At 43.5% G+C, this 19,224-nt stretch overlaps 1 protein-coding gene across 1 annotated transcript; it reads left to right on the forward strand.

Annotated features, from left to right (window-relative positions):
* Positions 1–140: 140 nt before the first annotated feature.
* On the forward strand, positions 141–19,081 carry brix1.L (BRX1, biogenesis of ribosomes L homeolog). The gene is made up of 10 exons (XM_018266472.2): positions 141–361; positions 4,594–4,705; positions 4,896–4,939; positions 8,128–8,198; positions 9,390–9,439; positions 9,626–9,699; positions 9,834–9,884; positions 10,488–10,589; positions 15,620–15,748; positions 18,755–19,081. The coding sequence occupies exons 1-10, from the start codon at positions 224–226 to the stop codon at positions 19,001–19,003; spliced, it is 1,020 nt and encodes a 339-aa protein (XP_018121961.1). The 5' UTR covers positions 141–223; the 3' UTR covers positions 19,004–19,081.
* The last annotated feature ends 143 nt before the right edge of the window (positions 19,082–19,224 follow it).

Below are 19,224 nucleotides of genomic sequence, written 5' to 3' on the forward strand. Positions count from 1 at the left end.
TGGACAGGAGCATTACAACAGCACTTGCCTATGCTTTACCTTTACCATCATTTTAAGACTATCACAGCGACACCTAATGTTTGCAGGTGGTAATGCATCTGCGCCGTGACGCCTATTTCCTCTTTACGAGCAGCAGAGGGCGCTGGAACCTTGCGTGCGTGCACGTTACCAGGGAATTCACCCAAGGCGTAGAGAGTTTCTTCGCTTCCTGCTGCACAACAGCATGGCCGCCTACAAGAGGAAACGTGGTTCACTGCCTGAACCGGCTATAAGCACCAAAAAGGCAAAAAAGCAGGCGGCCGGGAGCGAGCAGGAAGCGGCAGCTGGAGAGGAGTTTATTGTCCCCCCGCCTGTATCAGAGGTGAGAGGCCTTGGCCCGCGCTAAACATGAAGTCTGTGTCGGCTCCTTATCTCCCACTGTAACTCTGAGTGTGTCTGTTATCAGAGCTCTGGGGCGGCCCAGGAAAGACTGTGACTGCAGCATTACAGGGGCAATTATAGGTTGGGGGATGGGAGATAAGAGCTGTATACAATATAATTACTCCTCTTAATACTCCTGGGCCCCTGATCTCTCAGACATGAGTGTATGTAGTTCTGCAGCTGGTGCTTCTGGTACGTGCAGTGTTTCATGGGTTAATAGGTTAATCAGCAGCCTGTGCTCCTCATGTTGGGAGTTGTAGTTTAATACAGGTTCATGGTACAACTGTTCTTCTATAGGCATTTTAGTTATAGAGAGGAGGGAGCTAATAATGTAGGATCTGTAATCTCTGTATAGTTCATACCCTGGGGGAGAGGTCAGAGTGGGGCTTTGGGAGCATAGGCGGATTTTAATGAAGGCTGGGGAAGGCTAAGCCTCCCCAAACATAAGCATTATGCTACACAAGTAACTAACTAAAAAACTCAGGGAGTCAGCAGGTGAAAAACTTACATTATCGTGGCACTGTCAACTTCAATAAGCAGCGTTAACATGTGAACAGATGCAAGGGTTAGACTGTAATAATCTATCCATAATGTACTCCACCTTGCTGGTAGATGAGTTAAATCCTTACTCTCAGACTCTGCTGCTCTTGCCTGCCCTGCTTCCCAGTGTAAGTTTAGACCAGCCAGCGGTGGGCTGAGCTACACGGAGAAATCACTGAACTGGGGATCCCATGAAGAGAAGTGAAGGTGTGTAAAAAGTCTGGGATCAAGATCCTTTGGGGCTGTATGGGTTTATATTACCAGGGAATGATAGTTTGTGTTTATTGTGTAAGAGATATAATTCTGCTGGGAAGTAAGGGAACTGCCTTGCTGGAGAGGTTTTTTCTGGGGGCTAATGCTGCCAAGGGCTGGGCATGCTGGCATGTAATAGAAAAAAAAAAAAAAACAAAAGTGTGGGGACAAAAAAATACATATTGGGAGTTGAATGTAAGATAAGATATGGGATCCATCTAACATGACTGAATAGAGTGGAAAAAAAATTCAACCTTAAAAGACCACATAATTTGTTTTAAAAAATTGTTTTTTTCTGTTACCCTGCACTGAGTTATCAACATGTGTGTGACAAAAAAACATTGTTGGTAAGTCTATTGTATTGATGGTCATTGCAGATACAGTCATATGAAAACGTTTGGGAGTTTTGTTTGTCATTTTTTTGTTTTGTCATAGCAACTTCCTTTTAATATATAACATGCCTTATGGAAACAGTAGTATTTCAGCAGTGACATAAAGTTTATTGGATTAACAGAAAATATGCATTATAACAAAATGAGACAGGTGCATAAATTTGGGCACCCCAACAGAGATATTACATCAATACTTATTACAAATATAACAGCCTCTAGACACCTCCTATAGACTTTGATGATTGTCTGGATTCTGGATGGGGGTATTTTTGACCATTGGTCCATACAAAATCTCTCCAGTTCAGTTAAATTTGATGGCTGCCGAGCATGGACAGTCTGCTTCAAATCATCCCATAGATTTTCCATGATATTCAAGTCGGGGGACTCCAGAATATTGTACTTGTCCCTCTGCATAAATGTCTTTGTAGATTTCCCAGTGTGTTTAGGGTCATTGTCTCGTTGGAATATCCAACCCCTGTGTAACTTCAACTTTGTGACTGATGCTTGAACATTATCCTGAAGAATTTGTTGATATTGGGTTGAATTCTTCCGACCCTGGACTTTAACATGGGCCCCAGTAGTCCCTGAACTAGCCACACAGCCCCACAGCATGATGGGACCTCCACCAAATGTGACAGTAGGTAGCAGGTGTTTTTCGTGGAATGCCGTGTTCTTCTTCCGCCATGCAAAGCTCTTTTTGTTATAGCCAAATAACTACATTGTTGTCTCAGCAGTCCAAAGCACTTTCCTTTCCTGATTACATTCCTTACAGTTGAAACTGACAGTTTAAACCTCTGAGATAGCTTTTTGTAGCCTTCCCCTAAACCATGATACTGAACAATCTTTGTTTTCAGATCTTTTGAGAGTTGCTTTGAGGATCCCATGCTGTCACTCTTCAGAGGAGAGTCAAACAGAAGCACAACTTGAAGTTGGTCACTTTTCTTTTGATTGGACACTCCTGCCTATGAAGTTCAAAGCTTAAAGGAATAGTAACATCAAAAAATAAAAGTGTTTTAAAGTAATGAAAATATAATGCAATATTATGTGTTGCCCTGCACTGGTAAAACTGTTGTGTTTGCTTAAGAAACACTACTTTTGTTTATATAAATAAGCTGCTGTGTAGCAATGGGGGCAGCCATTCAAAGGAGAAAAGGCTCAGGTCACACAGCATATAGCAAATAAGCTCTGTTTGCCTAATGGTGTTATCTGTTATCCATTAGTTTAAAATGTACCATATAGCCGTTTTTCAATTTCCGCCATTGCTCCACAGCAGCTTGTTTATATGAACTATAGTAGTGCTTCTGAAGCAAACAGATCAGTTTTACCAGTGCAGGGCAACAGTACGTGATATTTGCATTACTTTGAAACACTTACTGTTACTGTTCCTTTAAGGAGCTAACCCAACCAATTTGGTGTTGCCAGTAATCAGAATTGAGCAGTTACATGCATTCAAATTAGCAAAATTACAATGGTACCCACATTTTTGCAGAGCCAGTTTTTCACATTTGATTTAATTTCAAACAACTGAATACTGCTTCACTAAAGAAAACACCCCAGTTTCTGGGAAATGAAAGACATACCTCTGTTATCTTTTTCGTTGAAAGTGGAGTAAATTATTATGCAGGCTAATAGGGGTTCCAAAACTTTTTCATATGGCTGTAGATACTTACCATTTTTTAGCCTACCCAAACAAAAAAATCACCATCCGCCTATGTTTGGGAGCCCAGTTAGGTTGCCACCTGGCCGCTATTTGTCTGGTCGGTAAAAATAATGGTTGATCCCAATGTTATTAATACGGAAAAGAGATAAATATATAGGAAGGCCGGTATTTTTTCCAGAAAAGGTGGCAACGCTAGGCCCAGTCAGTGAGATCTAAAGAAGGACCCTGAGTTGCTCACAAACATTATAAATTAAGGGGACCCGGAATAAACGTTGCACCACAGAGAAGAGCTGGAATGGAAAGGGCAAGTGACTGACCAGCCATTCTAATAATCCCTCCTGGATCAGGGGGTCAGAACATTTGGCTTTGTGAAAGTAAAGAAATCTAAGTGGAAATGTGTGTGTGATATATATATGTGGCTGGGCTCACTGACTCTGTGTCTGAAGGGCTCTTGGCCGTGTGCACTTGCCTCCTGTATTTGGGCAATAAATCCAGTTTGGGCTGTAAGGGGGAGGCCAGACGCAGCGTTTTTACGTTGCATTTTTTAAAAAAGAACAGCCAGGCATAAAATATGCCACTGAAACCACATGCAACCGTCAACATTCGTTTTTCAGCACGTAGGATTCTTTTCCCAACATGCAGTTCTCATTGTTCTCATTGAATTTGAACGCCATATTTAAAATACGCTGCGTATTTACGCAAAGTGTGGTTTCAAACGTGCAGATCCCATAGAGTCTATTGATCTGGTAGTTTCCTGACGTATTGGCGTTTCTGCTAAAAAACGCCAATACTGGCGTCCTGTGGCGGATTTAAGCTGGCAAGCGCCCTGTGTGAATTGCCATCGTGCGTTTTCCATTCGTTTCAGTGGTAGTGCAGTTTATGCGGATTTAAGCCTTGCTGTTCTTTTTTAAAAACGCGGCAAAAAGCCATGTCTGGTCTTGCCCTTAGGTTTGTGGTTGTTTGTGGCACAGAGCTGAATGCAGGAGGTGGTAGGACAGTGGGCAGAGTTGTGTGGGTTGGTACGAGTTGTTTATTTAACAACACAATGATGTGTGTAAGGGCCATTGCAATCATCAGACTAGTCACTAGGGGGTGACCCGTATGTCCCCTCTATATCCTCATGTAATCAGCAACACCATACTCTGTGTTCCCTCAGTCTGTTCCATGTTGGGAATGTTGGCGGGTACAGTAGTGAGTAAATCAGTGTATTGTAACTTCAGTGCAAGTGGCATGTGTTGGTATCACAGGAAGTGCAAGGAAAAAGCTTTCCCCAACCTCAGAGAGAGAGAGAGGCTGAAGAACATTTGCTTTTTCTTTCTTTCCTCTCAGGGCAAATGGAAGAACAAGGAGAGAGTTCTCGTTTTCTCTTCCCGTGGCATCAATTTCCGAACCAGACATTTAATGCAGGACCTCAAGACTTTAATGCCTCACTCAAAAGCAGGTGAGAGACCCTCAGCCCCATCTCTGTATCCTTAATGGTTATTTAGCAACAAGCAAGCATTTTCCCTGCCCAATAACACCACCCAATGAGAGGCTAGCTTTCCTTCTACCAACTGCTTTACATCAATAAAATGTTCATTAGATGATCATATTGCTAATTTTGCTGTTTGATGTTCCCTCCCCACCTGCAGAAACGAAAATGGATCGTAAGGACAAGCTGTTTGTGGTGAATGAGGTGAGTAACCCACCAGGTGTTCTCTCCCTACTATACCTGCTATCCCACAGTCACACTCCCTTCCCAGAGACTATTATCCACTGTTACTATAGGCACCATCTCTCCCTACTATACCTGCTATCCCACAGTCACACTCCCTTCCCAGAGACTATTATCCACTGTTACTATAGGCACCATCTCTCCCTACTATACCTGCTATCCCACAGTCACACTCCCTTCCCAGAGACTATTATCCACTGTTACTATAGGCACCATCTCTCCCTACTATACCTGCTATCCCACAGTCACACTCCCTTCCCAGAGACTATTATCCCACTGTTACTATAGGCACCATCTCTCCCTACTATACCTGCTATCCCACAGTCACACTCCCTTCCCAGAGACTATTATACCACTGTTACTATAGACACCATCTCTCCCTACTATACCTGCTATCCCACAGTCACACTCCCTTCCCAGAGACTATTATCCCACTGTTACTATAGGCACCATCTCTCCCTACTATACCTGCTATCCCACAGTCACACTCCCTTCCCAGAGACTATTATCCACTGTTACTATAGGCACCATCTCTCCCTACTATACCTGCTATCCCACAGTCACACTCCCTTCCCAGAGACTATTATCACACTGTTACTATAGGCACCATCTCTCCCTACTATACCTGCTATCCCACAGTCACACTCCCTTCCCAGAGACTATTATCCACTGTTACTATAGGCACCATCTCTCCCTACTATACCTGCTATCCCACAGTCACACTCCCTTCCCAGTGACTATTATCCCACTGTTACTATAGGCACCATCTCTCCCTACTATACCTGCTATCCCACAGTCACACTCCCTTCCCAGAGACTATTATCCCCACTGTTACTATAGACACCATCTCTCCCTACTATACCTGCTATCCCACAGTCACACTCCCTTCCCAGAGACTATTATACCACTGTTACTATAGACACCATCTCTCCCTACTATACCTGCTATCCCACAGTCACACTCCCTTCCCAGAGACTATTATACCACTGTTACTATAGACACCATCTCTCCCTACTATACCTGCTATCCCACAGTCACACTCCCTTCCCAGAGACTATTATACCACTGTTACTATAGACACCATCTCTCCCTACTATACCTGCTATCCCACAGTCACACTCCCTTCCCAGAGACTATTATCCCACTGTTACTATAGGCACCATCTCTCCCTACTATACCTGCTATCCCACAGTCACACTCCCTTCCCAGAGACTATTATCCACTGTTACTATAGGCACCATCTCTCCCTACTATACCTGCTATCCCACAGTCACACTCCCTTCCCAGAGACTATTATCCCACTGTTACTATAGGCACCATCTCTCCCTACTATACCTGCTATCCCACAGTCACACTCCCTTCCCAGAGACTATTATCCACTGTTACTATAGGCACCATCTCTCCCTACTATACCTGCTATCCCACAGTCACACTCCCTTCCCAGTGACTATTATCCCACTGTTACTATAGGCACCATCTCTCCCTACTATACCTGCTATCCCACAGTCACACTCCCTTCCCAGAGACTATTATCCCCACTGTTACTATAGACACCATCTCTCCCTACTATACCTGCTATCCCACAGTCACACTCCCTTCCCAGAGACTATTATACCACTGTTACTATAGACACCATCTCTCCCTACTATACCTGCTATCCCACAGTCACACTCCCTTCCCAGAGACTATTATACCACTGTTACTATAGGCACCATCTCTCCCTACTATACCTGCTATCCCACAGTCACACTCCCTTCCCAGTGACTATTATCCACTGTTACTATAGGCACCATCTCTCCCTACTATACCTGCTATCCCACAGTCACACTCCCTTCCCAGAGACTATTATCCCACTGTTACTATAGGCACCATCTCTCCCTACTATACCTGCTATCCCACAGTCACACTCCCTTCCCAGAGACTATTATCCACTGTTACTATAGGCACCATCTCTCCCTACTATACCTGCTATCCCACAGTCACACTCCCTTCCCAGTGACTATTATCCCACTGTTACTATAGGCACCATCTCTCCCTACTATACCTGCTATCCCACAGTCACACTCCCTTCCCAGAGACTATTATCCCCACTGTTACTATAGACACCATCTCTCCCTACTATACCTGCTATCCCACAGTCACACTCCCTTCCCAGAGACTATTATACCACTGTTACTATAGACACCATCTCTCCCTACTATACCTGCTATCCCACAGTCACACTCCCTTCCCAGAGACTATTATACCACTGTTACTATAGACACCATCTCTCCCTACTATACCTGCTATCCCACAGTCACACTCCCTTCCCAGAGACTATTATACCACTGTTACTATAGACACCATCTCTCCCTACTATACCTGCTATCCCACAGTCACACTCCCTTCCCAGAGACTATTATCCCACTGTTACTATAGGCACCATCGTCCCTACTATACCTGTTATCCCACAGTCACACTCCCTTCCCAGAGACTATTATCCCACTGTTACTATAGCACCATCTCCCTACTATACCTGTTATCCCACAGTCACACTCCCTTCCCAGAGACTATTATACCACTGTTACTATAGACACCATCTCTCCCTACTATACCTGCTATCCCACAGTCACACTCCCTTCCCAGAGACTATTATCCCACTGTTACTATAGGCACCATCTCCCTACTATACCTGTTATCCCACAGTCACACTCCCTTCCCAGAGACTATTATCCCACTGTTACTATAGGCACCATCTCCCTACTATACCTGCTATCCCACAGTCACACTCCCTTCCCAGAGACTATTATCCACTGTTACTATAGGCACCATCTCTCCTTACTATACCTGCCATCCCACAGTCACACTCCCTTCCCAGAGACTATTATCCACTGTTACTATAGGCACCATCTCTCCTTACTATACCTGCTATACCACAGTCACACTCCCTTCCCAGATTCTAGATTTGCATGAGAAGAACTTGCAGGTGTTGGTGGGGCAGTTTACAGAGATTTGGTGACATAATTGGGCAACTATATAGCAGAGCATTTAAATAGCCTAATATATAAATTCAGATTGGGGATAAATCAGGCAGCTGGCCTAGGATTATTAAGGGTTTTGCGCTGTCTTTAATGCCGTCATTGCTGTATTTGACTTCTCCTTGTGTGTAGGTGTGTGAAATGAAGAACTGCAATAAGTGCATCTATTTTGAAGCCAAGAAGAAGCAGGATCTGTATATGTGGTGAGCAACAAGCTGATTCACTTTTGAGCTCCCAGGTTTCTAGTTCTATAGCACATGTATAGCCTCATTGTATTACTGGGCCCTACTGCTTCCTTATAGAGAAACAGCAGAAGGTTTATATGTCATTGTTTGGGGCTGATGTATGTACAACAGTGTGTAGCTTTATGTACAAACACATAGTGATCTTTATGGCTTAAGAAAGCTGCAAATTTATTCAAACAGATCCGCATACATACAATTGTTTGCATTCGGGGAGCTTACCCCTTTTATTTTGCTACCAACAGTATCACCCTGATGAAGGGAAGGGTTCCCCCCCCCCAAACGTTGATACTGTTGGTAGCAAAATAAAAGGGGTAAGCTCCCCGACTGCAAACAATTGTATGTATGCGGATCTGTTTGAATAAGTTTGCTGTTGCTTAGGTCAACGGAGGACCAACACAGGTGTGAGGTTGAATTATTACATGAATCTGAAGTAGCACAACTGCACCAGTAATGATAGTGACCTAGAATGAGTAACTGTCCGTTAAGTAATGATAGTAACCTAGAATGAGTAACTGCCTGTTAAGTAATGATAGTAACCTAGAATACAGTGCTATGCAATATGTTGGAGCTATATAAATACATGTTAATAATAATAATAATAATAATAGAATGAGTAACTGTCTGTTAAGTAATGACAGTAACGTAGAATGAGTAACTGTCTTCTAAGTAATGATAGTGCTATGCAATATGTTGGAGCTATATAAATACATGTTAATAATAATAATAGAATGAGTAACTGTCTGTTAAGTAATGATAGTAACCTATAGTGATGTGTGGGCCGACCCGAGGCCCGCGGGTTCGGGCCGACCCCTGGACAAAATGCGCGACTTAGTACTTCCGGCACCGGAATTTATAGACTTCCGCCTGCCCCTTTTGTGATGCCACTGCGGGGCTGGTTGGGCGCGGGTCTTTAAATAAAGGGGAGCAGTGGGCCCTGGTCGGATGCGGGTAGGGAGCAGGCTGGTTAGAGAACTTCTCGACCCGCACATCGCTAGTAACCTAGAATGAGTAACTGTCAAGTAATGATAGTAACGTAGAATGAGTAACTGTCAAGTAATGATCGTAACCTAGAATGAGTAACTGTCAAGTAATGAAAGTAATGATAGTAACGTAGAATGAGTAACTTAAAACGAGTCTCTTTACTTTCAGGTTATCCAACTCCCCCGAGGGACCCTCTGCTAAGTTCTTGGTTCAGAATAGTAAGTTGCTGCTATAATTACTGCTCTGTGCACTTGATAAAGATCTCTGAGTTCTCCTGAATTACACAAGACTTTTGAAGCCTGTGATTTTTGACTGTTGGTGAATGCTGTGAGCTGTAGTTCAGTGGCACTTCTGAGTTCTTTGTTGAGTGTTGCACTAACCTGGGATGCATTTCATTACTGCAGTTCACACGCTGGCGGAGCTGAAGATGTCTGGGAACTGCCTAAAAGGCTCTCGGCCGATTCTCTCCTTTGATCCGGTTAGTAGATTGATTTAAATGTATCACATAGTACTGGCCCTGCTCTTTATTTCTTCTTCATGCTGGGCCTGTCTGTGACTCTCGTCTTCCTCTTTAATCCCCAGCAGCTCAGTAAAGTTATTTTTGTATTTCAGGCATTTGACAGGGACCCTCAATACGCTGTGCTAAAAGAGCTGCTTACACAGGTACTTTTATATTACGCCCTTCTATTTACTGTATAAAGAATTAGTAAAGCTTAAAAATAAGTGAATGTAAAATTACTGAGGGCTATTCGAATCATTTTGCAATGTACATTCATTATTTATTTCAATTTTTTATTTCAATTTTTTGTTACAACAGCGCCACCTGCTGGTCATTTTCCCACCAGTCTGACCACCAAGTAGTCAAGGAAGTTGTCAGGAGAAAGAAAGAGGCTGCTCTGATGTTCTTCTGCTTAGGAAAGATTTGAGAAAGGTTTCTAGTTTTTTTTTCTAAGCAGAAGAACATCAGAGCAGCCTCTTTCTTTCTCCTGACAACTTCCTTGACTACTTGGTGGTCAGACTGGTGGGAAAATGACCAGCAGGTGGCACTGTTGTAACAAAATTCATTCATGTTAACAGTACATTTAATATCTTGGAATTAAAAATAAATAAATAAATAATGAATGTACATTACAAAAGTGCTTAGAATAGCACCCTCATCAATTTTACATTCACTTATTTTTAAGGTTTACTTATCCTGTAAGTCTGTAGTCTGTCTTTAGGGTCTATAGTCTGTCCCCTAAATATGCTTGTGCTCGTCTCATTCAGATTTTTGGAACACCGAGATATCACCCTAGGAGCCAACCGTTTGTGGACCATATATTCACTTTCTCCATAGCAGACAACCGCATCTGGTTTAGGAATTATCAGGTGGGTAATGGGATCCATTATTGCACGAGGCTAAAGTTTCAGCTTGTCAATAGCAGCAATGATCCAGGACTTCAAACTTGTCACAGGGGGTCACCATCTTGGAAAGTGTCTGTGACACTCACATGCTCAGTGGGCTCTGATTGGCTGTTGAGAAGCTAAGCTTAGGGGTCGTCACTAATTATCCAGCAGAAAATGAGTTTCCCCTGTAATATAAGCTAATGCTACAGGTTTGCTGATTATTAAATTCTGATGCTAATTGCACTGGTTTCTGTGCTGCCATGTAGTAATTATCTGTATTAATTACTAATCAGCCTTATATTGAGACATTTCTATTCTATGTGTACTGTATTTCTCTGTCATCATAGGGGGGACACAGGAACCATGGGGTTAAGCTTCACCCTCCAGGAGGCAGGACACTTACTAATTAATTTGTGGGTTAACCCCACACTCTGACCTTATACAATCAGTTTTTTAAGTGTCCTGCTACCTGGAGGTTGTACTCCGCAGATATCTCAGTCAAGTCGTGACTGATCAACTAATTCTACTTACAAGCAGGAATTGTCTATGACCTTTGTAGCATATACCTGACTAATCGCAGCACCGGGGTCATTCTCTAGCCTATCAGGCTATAACGACCACCCAGATGTTCCTGTGAAGTTAGTCAAGGGCAGATGACCTGGCCGGTGCGCACAAGGTGAGTAACTGCTGTTAAGCATAACAGCTCACCTCGCTCCATTGGTTGGCAGCTCTCCTCCCCTTTGGTCCTTCCTAATGCCACACTGCATGTTCCTCCACCTTGGGCGTTCTATCTAGGCTATAGCGACGTCCACTTAGTTACACTGCTCTCCCCCGACTCTTCTTAACACAAGAGAATTTTTTTGTTACCTGGACAGCCTCTCTTTTTCACTCAGCGCATTGGTGCTTACACGGCGGCATTCAAAAGTAGGAGAGGGGGAGACTTAGTGCACGCCGCAGTGGAACACAGCGCACTTTCATGTTCCGGCGGCCATCTTGCACGCCCTTCTCATTGCGGCGCACTGGCAACAGCTCACATCACCACTCCAGTACACGGAAGCAGAGATAGGAGCCCTGACTAGAGCCTTCCGGCTGAAAGCTCCTGTGGCCACCCCTCACTCTCTCCTTCTATAAGCACATGGCAGAAGGTAGACCAGCGGGTTATTCACCAGGGCAGGGGGGCTTCTAGAACAGCGTAGGCTATGTTTTTTTTTTATCTGCACTACATGCCAAATTAAGCTGCCCGTCGGACAGGGGGAGCCTCTTTGCAAGTCTTGCTCAGAGGGGCAGGGATAGCTGTTATCACAAGCCCAGCAGCAGCTTTAACCGAGAACTCTGCTATGGAAGGTACTTCCCAGGAACAAGGGCCCAGTACTATTTCTGACATACCAGCCCCAATGTGGGCCATTCAGCTATCTCAGTCACTAGCTTCCCTGCAGGGACTTCCCTCCATGGCTGACAATCTGGGTAGGGTGTTGGCCAAGCTAGACCACAAAAATAGTGGAAAACGCAAGCAGGCAGATAGTGCCAAAGCTGACACTGCTACCCACACACTGAGGAATCATCCGCTGATCAGACCTCTTGTAACTCGGAAGGAGAGCTACCACCATCTCACCTCTCGTCAGGTGAAGAGGAGGAAAATTTAGAGCACTGCAGAAACCGTGATACTCAACATGACGTGGAGAGTATTAAGGGTGTTCTAGAAGTGTTAAATATCTCTCAAACAGCTAACTCACAGGAGGATTCTGGCTTGTTCAAGAGTTAGCATAAGTCTGAAACCTGTTTGCCCTCTCACAAACATCTCCTTAACATAATTCAAGAGGAGTGGAGCTCTCCAGAACGAAAATTTCAGACGACTAGGAAATTTTCCAAATCCTATTCCTTTCTGAAGGAATTGGTGGACAAGTGGGCTAATCCCCCAGCAGTGGACACACCAGTGTCCAAACTGGCCAAGTCCACTACTTTGCCGGTCACAGATGTGACGGCCTTCAAAGATCCGTCTGACAGGCGAATGGAGGGATTCCTAAGGTCAATTTATTCTTCATCTGGCTCAGCATTACGCCCATGTCTGGCCTCGGCCTGGTGGCCAGAGCCATACAAGCTTGGTCAGAATCCCTTATCAAAGATATTCAAGAGGGAGTCCCTAGAACTGACCTTTTATCTTCAGCACAAGTAATAGGGTAAGCATCGGCCTACCTGTGCGACACTGCACTAGACCCATCACAAATTACGGCTCGGACTTCAGCCCTTTCCATTCCATTGCAGCACGCAGAACATTGTGGCTAAAAAATTGATCTGCAGACCTTAGTTCCAAGAAGTCCTTGACATCCCTGCCTTTCAAAGGACAACCCCTTTTTTGGAGAGGCGCTTGAAAAAGATTTTCCCAGGCCACTGGAGGAAAAAGCACGTTTCTTCCACAAGCCAAGACCAGAGCTAATAAATCCGCCAGACGTGGAAACATTTTTTCGAGGCTCAAGTGGCCGTTGCACACAAGAAACAACGCACCACAGCGTTCACATTTTTGAGACAAAACAAATTACAAAAATCGCACACACAGGAAGTCCAACCGTCCCAATAACAAGCCCACTACAGACAAGTCTACGTCGGCCTGATGGCCACCCCCTCCGGAGTCGGGGGGGCGTATTGGGTGCAGGTTGCTTCGATTCTGGGAGGTGTGGAACAGCCACTGCTCAAATGCGTGGGTAAAAAAGATCATATCAGAGGGATACCACCAGAACTAGTAAACCAATGAGGACAGCCGCAGATCGATCTAATGGCATCCAGAGACCATGAAAAGGCCCCTCGATTCTTTGCTCGTTACCGAGAAATGTTAGTGGAAGGGGTGGATGCCATGACACGGCACTGGCAATTCAGTCTAGCTTACATATTTCCACCACTTACCATGTTACTGTGAGTACTCAAAAAGATCAGACAATCCAACATCACAGTAATAGTGGCCTCTGAGAACCTGGTTTTACGACCTTCAGGAAATGTCAATAGCACAACCGATATGTCTTCATTACAGACCGGATCTGCTGTTGCAGGGACCCATCGCACATCATAACCCAAGTCTGTTCGCTTTGACGGGATGGCTGTTGAAACGGCCATCATGTTCTGTCATGCAGCGGGGCCTCAGATTGGGACTAAAGCTCAGTTCTCTGAAGGTACAAGTGTCCGCTCTGTCGGTCTTATTCCAGTCCCGATTAGCACTAGATGACACAGTTCGTACATTTCTACAGGGAGTGGAGCATGTGGTACCCCCATATCATCATCCGATACCAGGCTGGGCTTAAAATGTTGTACTTGAAGCTCTACTTGATCCTCCGTTTGAACCGCTTGGATCTGTGTCAGACACGTGGCTCACCTGGAAAGTTTGTTTCTAGTGGCAATAGCATCAACCAGAAGGGTGTCTGAACTAAGTGCACTGTCATCTGATCCTTCTTTCCTAATATTCCACAAAGATAATTCAGTTCTACGTACAGTTCCTTCCTTCCCAAGGTGGTGTCATCCTTCCACATCAACCAAGAGATTGTAGTTCCTTCTCTCTGTCCGGATCTGAAGAATGACAAAGAACGACGACTACACAATATAGATGGAGTTAGAGCATTACGATGGTACCTGGAAAGGTCAAAGTCTTTTCGACTATCTCAATCACTATTCGTACTACCAAGTGGTCCCCACCGGGGTCAGGCTGCATCAAAAGCCACCATCGCAAGATGGATCAAGGAGACCATATGTCAAGCCTATCTATCCAAAGGAAAGACCCCACCCGAAGGTGTTTGGGCTCATTCTTCGAGAGCAGTTGGCGCAACTCTGCTTCACTGGACCAGATCTGCAGAGCGGCGACCTGGTTCTCCGTGCTCACCTGTACAAAATTCTATAGAGTTGATACGTTTTCTTCAGCTGAAGCATCACTTGGGCGCAAGGTGCTTCATTCAGTTTTGAAGTAATGGTCAATTCTACATTCATTCCCTCCCTACTGTTTTTGAGGCTGCTTTAAGTCCCCCATGGTCCCTGAGTAAACAACATTTTTTTTTTATACTCACCGTTAAAATTGTTTCTCTGTGATCAATAGGGGGACATAGGGCTTCCTGCCCTGAAGTTATTGTTAAGGGATATTCCCCTGATTTACCTTCTACCTGTTATGTTAACTACTTATATATATTTTTTTTCATGTTAGAGCACTCTTTGTGACCAAACTGATTGTATAAGGTCAGAGTGTGGGGTTAAGCCCACAAATTAAGTAGTAAGTGTCCTGCCTCCTGGAGGGTGGAGCTTAACCCCATGGTCCCTGTGTCCCCCTATTGATCACAGAGAAACAATTTTAACGGTGAGTATAAAAAATGTTATTGTGAAGGGGTCCCTAAGCTCAGTAAGTGACAGCAGCACAGAGCATGTGCAGTGAATCAGCAGAAAAGAAGATAGGGAGCTACTGGGGCATCTTTGGAGACACAGATCTTTACTGCTAAAGGGCTGTGGTTGCCTTGGGCTGGTACAGAAGCACAAAACATAATGTACAATATTTCTAGCTACTTCTTTAGTTCTCCTTTAAAGGGATATATCATCCCCCTATTGTATATATTTTAGTGTGTATGTCGTATCATACAGCTTAGTTCTGTTTGTATATAAAGTTTTAGATCTTCAGTGGAGTTGTTTTCTCTGACTTTCTAAGCTCTCTTATCTCCGTGAATGCGCGGGTGCAAAGACGACCGCAATAGAAACATCAATGTTAGGAAATGCGATGGCTAGAGTCTCGGCTTTAAAGTAAGGCAGGAGAAGCCGTCCTATGAATGATGAGAATAAACCATTTCCCCATTGCTGCTCACTAAATATTACACATTTGTTTTCAGTCTTAATATACAAGCCTTTTATTTTATGTTTCGGATCATGTTCATTTTATCTTTCACCCACATGTTCTGGGTAAGAAGGTGCGTCACACAGAATTAGGTTCTGTACGTCTGTCGCCTTGTTTTACCTCCATTTTTAATACCTTAATGTTTTGTTCTGCAAATCAGATTATGGAAGAGGATGCGGCTCTGGTGGAAATTGGACCTCGTTTTGTCCTAAATCTCATTAAGATTTTCAAGGGAAGCTTTGGAGGACCAACACTGTATGAAAACCCTCACTACCAGTCTCCAAACATGGTACAGTATCCATTGCTATCGGGGGGATATGAATGAATGACAGAGCCCTAATTACGCTGCTTGCTGGGACCTTATTAGATTTGCCTGTTCTATAATATAATAAGCTTTAGCATTCTTGCTCAGCTCTATCTAGGGATGCACCGAATCCAGGGTTTGGTTTGGGATTCGGTCAGGATTCAACATTTTTCAGCAGGATTCAGCCGAATCCTTCTGCCCGGCCGAACCGAATCCAACCCCTAATTTACATATGCAAATTAGGATTCGGTTCAGTATTCGGCCGAATCTTTTGAAAAGGATTCAGGGGTTCGGCCAAATCCAAAATAGTGGATTCGGTGCATCCCTAGCTCTATCCCATAAGAGGGAAATTGCAATTAGGGATGTACCAAATCCACTATTGGGGATTCGGCCGAATGCTTCATGAAAGATTCATAGGAAATCGAATTTGCATATGCAGCTTAGTTGTTTGCATATGCAAATTAGGTGCAGGAAAGTAAAAAGTGGGAAAAAAATGTTTTTCATTTCTTGTTTTGTGACAAAGTCTCTTGATTTCCCTTCCCACCCTTTAAGGGCATGTAAAGGCAAAAAAATAAAATCCGATTTTTTTACTTTCTTTAATGAAAAATAAATCCATCTCCAATATACTTTAATTAAAAAATGTCTACTGTTTTTATAAGAAACCTGACTGTATGCAGTGAAATTCCCCCTTCGTTTTACTTGCTCTGACTGCTGCGGATAGAAAACTTCAGACGGTCCCTAACTGCTCTGCAGGGTAACGATCATACTTTCAAAAGGCAGGAGGAGCCCCCCTTCCACCTTTCTTCCCAGAACTCGAGCAGCTTTGTTGGTTTCCCTATAAAGCAGCCGGCGGCTGTGTAGAGATTTATATTCACAGACCCAGTCTGTATATTCTGATTATTAATCAGTCTTGCTGTATCGGCTTCTATGGCAGATATTATTTGACTTGTGCTGTTTGGATAATTTATGATGATCCCTAACCTAAGCCTCCCAACTGAAGCCCAGACCACACTGAGCATGTGTGTAGTCTTGGTCTTGCCAAGAAGATTACAAGATGACGGCCTCCTTCGGCCAACTTTGAAAGCATAAATCATTTGTTTTATTAGACTTCTGCTGCAGTTAATTAATGTTTATATTTAGTATACAAAATACAGCATTCCTAGCATTATTCTATTTTAGACTCTAGTTCCCCTTTAATTTACATATGTGGATCCCGTTAAGCTAGGCACAAGGATTTGGCCGAATACCAAACTGAATCCTTGATTCAGTGCATCCCTAATTGCAATATGATCAGCTAAATACAGGTATGGGATCCATTATTGGGAAACCTGTTATCCAGAAAGCTCCAAATTACAGAAACGTTGTCTACCATAGACTCCATTTTATACAAATAGAAATTTTAAAAAAAATATTTCCTATTTCTCTGTAGTAATAAAACAGTAACTTGTACTTGATCCTAACTAAGATATAATTAATCCTTATTGGAAGCAAAACCAGCCTATTGGGTTTGTTTAATGTTTAAATGATTTTCTAGTAGAGTTAAGGTATGGAGATCCAAATTACAGAACGATCCATTATCCAGAAATCTCAAGGTCCTATGCATTAATGAAGCTGTTTAATAACAGAAAAGCTTATGCTGTCCTACTGAAGTGCAAATGACTTGATTTGTGATAATAAAAAGAATGTGTCCTGCAAGTCCCAGTAGAGTAGGGGGGATTCATGCTGCAGGGTTCTCATCTTTCATCACCACCTGGAGCCCATTTTAAAGATGGCTCCACCGCTTGTAGGCAGTTTTGTCCACAACAGGGACAAGATGGAGATTAGATATATAGAAATCAGTTTTCATGTATGCCCGACCCTACTGTTAGAGCCTTAGTAGAATGTTCTGTTAAATACAAATGCTGCTGAGATGAAATTGCCCCAACCCACAGATGACCCCTCCGTTATGGAGCAAGAAGGTTTGTGGAGTTCAGCTAAGAGGGCACAAGGGTGGCAATACACGGGCAGATTAAAGCTGCCGATATTTAGACCAATTGAGTAATTTATCTGCACGTGTGGGGGTTTCCGACGGATCTCCCCGATCAATATCAGGCCAAAAATTGCCAGATATAAATTGGGCAGATTTAATTTTTCCTTCAATCAAAGACAGAATCAGCTAGTTGATGCAGTCCTACAACCTGTCGTGCCCATTTCCGTTTTATAACCCAATTGTTTGGCCCTAAGGCCAAACAATTGGGTTATAATTAATCCGATATTGCCCCGCCGTTGGGCATTTTGGGGAAAGATCCGCTGGTTTGGCGACCTCACAAGACGAGTGGATCTTATAGTGTATGGCCACCTTAACTGATTAATGGAAGGCCTAGTTAGAAGGGGAGGATCACCATTAAAGGAGAAACAACCTGTAGTTTAAAACCCCCCTTAACCTGGGTAGAAAAAAAAATTAGGGGCATTTGGCCTGGGGGGGGGTCTACCCAGGGTAGGGTTTTTTTTATTACGGGTTGAATTCTCCTTTAAGAACATTTTTTTTTTTTTTAGTACGTTCTAGAATGGCTAATTCTAAGCAACTTTTCAACTGGCGTTCCTGTTTTTATTTTAAGTTTTTGAATTATTTGCCTTCTTCCGACTCATTCCAGCTTTCAACTAAAAAACAAATCCTTTGTAAGGCCACAAATGTATTGTTATTGTTACTTTTTATTACTCATCTTTCTATTCAGGCCTCTCCTATTCATATTCCAGTCAAATCATTGCATGGTTACTTGGGTAATTTGGACCATAGCAACCAGATTGCTGAAATTGCAAACTGGAGAGCTGCTGAATAAAAAGCTAAATAACTGAAAAACCACAAATAATAAAAAATGAAAACCAATTGCAAATATCTCAGAATATCCCTCTCTACATCATACTAACAGTTAATTTAAAGGTAAACAACCCCGTCTAGTTTCCCCATTGTGTTAGATTCTCGCTAATGAAAATCTCATGTTCCATTTGAAGCACCGGCGTATGATCCGATTGGCCACGGCCGCTAAGGTGAAAGAGAAGCAGCAGGTGAAAGAGGTGCAGAAGATGAAGAAGGAGGAAGACAGACCTGTTATCCCTGTTGATCCCACAGAAGCCGTGTTCTACACTCCAGCTGAAGAGAAGCCTCAGCTCATTGAAACAGAGCCACCAGCACCCAAGCCCAAGGCTAAGAGGAAAGATAAGCAGTTCAAAAGGCAGAGAATGGCTAAGAAACGGATGTGATGTCTGTGGGACGGGTATGGGGGGGGGGTTAGCACAGGGTTTGGCTGTTTTGTATATTAAACCTTATCCTAAAAACTATTCTTCTGCTCTATGGGACATTCCTTTCTATTCTATTGTTAATATAGGTGATAAACAGGTGACTGGGATATACAGAAAGCACTTTAAGTTCCCACATATTGGCACTGGCTCCTGCATGTCACACCCACAAAGCAGACATTGAC

This window comes from Xenopus laevis, chromosome 1L, assembly GCF_017654675.1.
Source record: "Xenopus laevis strain J_2021 chromosome 1L, Xenopus_laevis_v10.1, whole genome shotgun sequence".
Lineage (NCBI taxonomy): Eukaryota > Metazoa > Chordata > Amphibia > Anura > Pipidae > Xenopus > Xenopus laevis.

What these genes read in the sequence shown, in the direction of transcription:
- brix1.L (XM_018266472.2), top strand. Translation starts at nt 224, where the DNA reads ATGGCCGCCTACAAGAGGAAACGTGGTTCACTGCCTGAACCGGCTATA. An exon ending in AATGCCTCACTCAAAAGCAG is followed by an intron (nt 4,706 to 4,895) that starts GTGAGAGACCCT and finishes CCCCACCTGCAG; the next exon opens with AAACGAAAATGGATCGTAAG. An exon ending in CGATTCTCTCCTTTGATCCG is followed by an intron (nt 9,700 to 9,833) that starts GTTAGTAGATTG and finishes TTTGTATTTCAG; the next exon opens with GCATTTGACAGGGACCCTCA.